The sequence below is a fragment of the Lactuca saligna genome, chromosome 3 (assembly GCF_052625555.1).
Source record: "Lactuca saligna cultivar CGN05327 chromosome 3, ASM5262555v1, whole genome shotgun sequence".
Taxonomy (NCBI): Eukaryota; Viridiplantae; Streptophyta; class Magnoliopsida; order Asterales; family Asteraceae; genus Lactuca; species Lactuca saligna.
In genome coordinates, this window is record NC_136419.1 from 129,271,818 (window position 1) to 129,277,718 (window position 5,901).

General features: G+C 35.4%; 1 protein-coding gene across 1 annotated transcript; it reads right to left on the reverse strand.

Annotated features, from left to right (window-relative positions):
* Positions 1-1,053: 1,053 nt before the first annotated feature.
* On the reverse strand, positions 1,054-1,818 carry LOC145035978 (uncharacterized). The gene has a single exon (XM_078984472.1). It carries the CDS (start codon positions 1,816-1,818, stop codon positions 1,054-1,056), a length of 765 nt encoding a protein of 254 aa, XP_078840598.1.
* Between the last annotated feature and the right edge of the window lie 4,083 nt (positions 1,819-5,901).

Consider the following 5,901-nt stretch of genomic DNA (forward strand, 5'->3'; position numbering starts at 1 on the left):
GATGTATATAAACTATGTTTTCAAACAGATGTAAATAATCATATTGTAATGTAATGATTGTGTTTACTTTGATTGCTATGAGATGATTGTTGTGATACTACGCATGACGTCACCCGCCCCCGGACGTTTACGGCGTTGTGTTCTGACGGTTCTGGGGTGTAACAAATGGACTCATATTGAATATTGATCTATGAATTTAGATGCCAACTTGCTAACCACTCTCGAGTACCATGTAAAAACTCATGAACTCGTATTCCTAACATGTTTTGTTCTCATTAGCCATAGAAAACAATTGTTTTACACAATGCAATTTCACAAAAAATCTCACTATATATACACATTCTTGTCTCTACTAGTCTGGGTTGACAATGACCCAAAAACCTGCTTGCCAATGTGAATTAATATTTTCACAAGTTACCTTGAAGCTTTACCGCTTATAGCCTTCAACCCTTAAAGAAATAAGCTAAAACAAAACATATACAAAAAACAATATACTAACAAAATTGGTTAGAGCATCCACAAAGGCAAGTTCAATGAGAGAGGTGATAAGTCTATTTGTCATTCAATGGATTAAACTCTATCAATAATGATATATCACACTAGCATTCAATCGTTTTGGTATCCAATAACCTTTGAACTATGCAATGAGAAAAGAAAAGTTTTTAATTTTTAAATATATAATAAATTAGCTTTTGTAGTTCTCTATTGACAATGTAGAATTTTTTTTTTGATAGAATTGTATGAAATGATAAAAAAAAAATGATGTGGTAAGCTTTACAAAGTTAAATTCAATTAATTGTGAATGCCCTTAGTCCTAATTTGTTTCCTTTAGAGTCTATTAGGTTTTCATACCCCAATTTAAAGTACCTCATGTTATGGTGTTAATAAGCAATAATAAAAAGCTTTTCTATTATAAATTTATAAATATCTATTAATTTGATTATTAGTAAACTATACATCCTAAAAAAAATTTGTTTTCAAGGAACATCTCATTGAAAGAGATTTCCAGTTAATTAAAGTAATAAAATTGAACAAATTGTGTTTTATTATATTTTAAAATGGAAGAATTTTGCCCATTCCCTTGACATTCGAGAAGAACCCAACCAGATCTTGCTTGTAGGGTAGATACGATTTCCTCCTAACCACTTCATTTTCAGCTCTTCTTTGCACGTAAAACAGTTCATGTACAGGAGTTTGCACCTTCAATCGGCCGGCGACTTTTAAAACCTCACCGGAATTCCGTTTCTGTTTTGTACTGTTGACCTTTGTAGGATTCATAAACACCACCGGTTCCTTACCCTCGCTATTGCTCCTCCAGAGAAAAAAATACCGAATGCTCCACCTCTTAGTTCGAGATCCGGCCGAACTACTCTTCTTACATTTACTCATACAAGGTAGTGATCCACCATTAACCTTAAGCCTCCACATGCAGCATGTTTTAGAATGTAGACTTTCCGATTCTTCCTCTTCCCATGATGAATACAAAGAAGATTCTTCTCGCTCTTCTATAAACAGCTTCTGTAACGAACCAGTAATAGAAGAAGAAACACGAAGGTCATTTTCCTTTGCTTTAGCGTCACGATCTTCCTCATCTTTCACCAGTAGATCACGATTGAAAACAGGAAAAACAGTCCTGCCTGGTGAATCGTTTTCTTCTGTTGAAACATCCTCGTCGCTTAAAACCCACGAAAACTCGAAATCGTTTGCCTGTTGTTCACGGATCACTTTGGCGACTGCCATTGATGTTAAGCTATCAGAAGAGTAACAACTGAAGCTAGGAGAGACTACTGATACTTCCATTTTCTTCTGTTGTTGCATCTTGTTGAAGTATCCAGGAATCTTTTGGCTTTTTTGTGATCGAAGGAGAAGAAGTTGATGACTTATGAGATACAGGAGAATTTGGTATCAAAGGGTATTTATAAAGAGAACAAGTTAATGTTAACTCGTGAATACTAAGGAGTGATTCTAGAATTCTATTCCACTAGCTGGAAGTTGCATGTGAAAATGATGTCGCAATATGGTACGTGTTTCTCGTTATGGATTTCTTTATCTATTTTATTAAAATTTAAATAATTTAATAGTTATTTACATATCTATACAGAATATTTATGTTGATTTATTAAATTGGTTTAGCAAAAGTAATTTGAAATTAATAAATTAGAATAAAAGAGAGTTGACATTCTAGAAGGGTATTCTTAGCAAATCCATGACGTGGGGGTTGATTTGTGTGGAAGCAAGAAAGAAAATGGAACTTTGGAGACTGGCTTCGCATATCTAATTCAATATTTCATCGTTGTTTCTTACAATCATATAATCATATAATAAACATTATAATATGAAACTGTTCAATTGAATATTTCAGGACAAACTTTATAGACTGTTTACAGTTTTTGCAGTCAGATCTGGTGGAGATCAAAGTTGAGGTGTACAATTTTTTTCAATCAAAATTTTCCCAACGCTTGCCTATAAGACCGAAATTCATTAATTCTCGATTCAAGACCCTCTCGCATCAGCAATGTTTTTTTCTTGAATCCCCCTTTGCTTTGGAAGAAATAAAATATGGTGTAGTTAAACATTTCGAAACACACGGTACGCTTGCTTACGGTTGTTGGAAAATCTTGATGGGTATTGGTTAATATTTAGTATTTGTTTAATTTACCTATTTTGAATAAATGGTGTTTGACTAGGCCATGAGAAGTGGATATGCACGTGGGTGTACCGGTCTTTAAAGAAACATATTCTCTAGAAATAGTTAGTTTAACTTTAGTGTGTTATCTTTGTTGAATATGTACAACTCATTTATAGCCTTACTTGTTTTGCTGAATAAGATGAGTGTGTGTAGTTTTTGGGTTCAAATTACTTTACTTCTTTATCTGTTTTCTTTTCTTCTTCTCGTGTATAACAACAATAGATAACATATGTTTTCTTTTATCTCATTCGTTCATAGGTTGAAGGAGGGGGGCTGAACCAACATTTGGTATCAGAGCTCTCAGGTTGGGTATCAGATAAAAGAAAAGGGGACAGCTTCATATGAGTCACAACAGGAGAAACAAAGACCGAAGAGACAGGCCGGAAAGGAAATTCCGGTGTAAAGAGACTGAAGACCGGTAGAGGAGAAGACCGTTAAGCTGTAATAAGGACCAGCGACTAATCCTAGACCGACACAAGTGACCGGAGACCGTAGGCTCACTTAAGGAAGAAAGAAAGGACCGAAAAATTCATAGCAAGACCGGTATTAAATTTCGAAAGTGCTGCAGAAATGACAAAAAACGCAGGTGCATCAATGGTTCGTGAGCAAGGGAGTATCACACTCCAGTGTCCAAAATTGACGGAAACAAACTACACTTCATGGTCAATTTTGGTTGAAACTGTGTTGAGAGCACATGACCTTTGGAAAACGGTACTAGGAGAAGATAAGGACGAGAAAAGAAACTATACTACAAAAGCTATAATTTATCCTACTCTCCCGGAAGATGTTCTTTTGCAGGTTGCTAAATATAAGGATGCACAAGATGTTTGGGACTCCATTAAGATCAGGTATTTAGATATTGAACGGGTACAAAAGGCAAGGTTGTAAACATTAAGGGGTCAATTTGAGAGGCTAAAAATGAAGGATGACGAGACAATCAATGATTTTTCGGGAAAGATAATTGTTATAGTTGAGAAGTTCAAAAGTGTTGGTTCATCTCTTGATGAAGAAGTAACTGTTACAAAATTCCTTAATTTCATTCCAAAAAAGTATTTGTCAATTGTAGCTTCTATAGAACAATACTCCGACCTTGAAAGTATGTCAATGGAAGAGGCGGTAGGAAGGCTAAAAGCCTATGAAGATAGACTCCAAAATCCATGATGAAAAAGAAGAAGAGCGACATCAACTCTATATGGCAAGTGAAGAAACGCATGGTGAAAGTAGTGGATACGAAAGAGGAAATGGAGGTAACTATGAAAGAGGTGGAAGATGAAAAGGTCGAGGGGACAAAAGTGGAATTCAGTGTTATGATTGTAGAGATTTTGGGCACTTTAGCTATGAATGCACAAAGTGGAAAGACAAAGACAATGAAGCAAACTTGGTCGAAGAGGAAGAGCTTGCTTTGCTATAATGGGTCAAGAATATCAAGATTAAGGTGTGAATGTTGGATAATCTTGATGGGTATTGGTTAATATTTAGTATTTGTTTAATTTACCTAATTTGAAAAAATGTTGTTTCAATAGGTCATGGGAAGTGCATATGTACGTGGGTGTACCGGGTCTTTAAAGAAACATATTCTCTAGGAATAGTTAGTTTAGCTTTAAGGTGTTATCTTCATTGAACATGTATAGGCTATTTATAGCCTTATTTGTTTCGCTGAGTAAGATGAGTGTGTGCAATTTCTGAGTCCAAAATACTTTACTTCTTTATCTGTTTTCTTTTCTTCTTCTCGTGTACAAGAACAATAGATAAGATATGTTTTCTTTTATCTCATTTATTCATAGGTTGAAGGAGGGGGGTTGAACCAACAACGGGTGCAACTCCTCCTTCATAACTATTGTGCCGAAAATAAAGGACTGCATCGCTCTTGGTAATTATAGACCGATAAACCTCATTGGTTTTATATACATAATCATCACCAAAGCACTAGCTTCTTGGCTCAAAATTGTTATCTAATCGGTTACTGATGGCACCCAATCAGCTTATATAAAAGGTAAGAATATACTCGGGGGACACTAATCATGAATGAATTGTGTACATGCTCAAAGAAAATGTTCATTTTCAAAGTTGATTTCAAGAAGGCATGCAACTCAGTTAATTCACTACAAGAAACCCAGTAGCAAAAAGCTAAAATTCCGTTGCAAAAGACGAATAACGATGAAATTTGCGACGAGCGATTTCCGTCCCAAAAAAACCCCGTAGCGAGTGTTTGCTAGGGAAAAATCATTATGCCGCAAATGTGACAACGGAATGAAATCCGTTGTAGATGGTATTCTGTCGTGTAGTCTGTTGTAGGATTCCATCAAAATTTTCGTTGTGGTTATTCCATAACAAATTCCGTTGTAGTTAATCCCTAGCAAAATCAATGGTAATGAATCCCCAATAAATTTCATTGTGATGAATCCCTAGCAAATGTCGTGGTGGTTAATTCTAGTAAATTCGGTGGTGGAGACTCCCTCATAAATTCGGTGGTGGTGAATCCCTAGTATACTCTGTGGTGATGAATCCCTAGCAAATTCAGTGGTTGTGGATCCCTAGCAAATTCCATGGTGATGAATCCCTAGCAAATTCCATAGCGATGACTTCCTAACAATTTCCGTGGTATATATTATATAGCTGATTTCATAGCATAAATTACATACGCACTGATCGATAATTGATTTATAAATGGGATAATGACTTGAAAGAGTAACGAACTTTCGATTTTGTTCACATTTAGTCACTAAACTTTTTTTCGTTATCTATTTGTCACTAAACTATTCAAACTGTTCACATTTTACCCTTATGACCGGCTGTTACCGGTCATAAGGGTAAAATGTGAACAGTTTCAATAGTTTAGTGGCAAATAGATAACGAAAAAAAGTTTAGTGACTAAATGTGAACAAAATCGAAAGTTCGTTTCCCTCTAAAAAGTTCAATGGCTAAATGTGAACAAACTTCCTATTGTATTATGTTTTAGAAAATTATTTATTTTTGTTTAATTGTAGCAACATTTGTTGATGAAGAAATCTATGAAATAAAAAAACAAAATGTAACATCCGGATTTCCAGGTATTATAATTTAACTATTTTTCTTTTGAGTTAAGAAGAGAGACTCGATGAGTTGACGCCTCAACTTGTCGAGTAAGGTCGCGACTGATGACTAGGATTAATGAATGGGCTCGACGAGTCGGTGAGGCGACTCGACGAGTCTGTGCTATTGGCAGTAACCCT

What these genes read in the sequence shown, in the direction of transcription:
- LOC145035978 (XM_078984472.1), bottom strand. Translation starts at nt 1,818, where the DNA reads ATGCAACAACAGAAGAAAATGGAAGTATCAGTAGTCTCTCCTAGCTTC.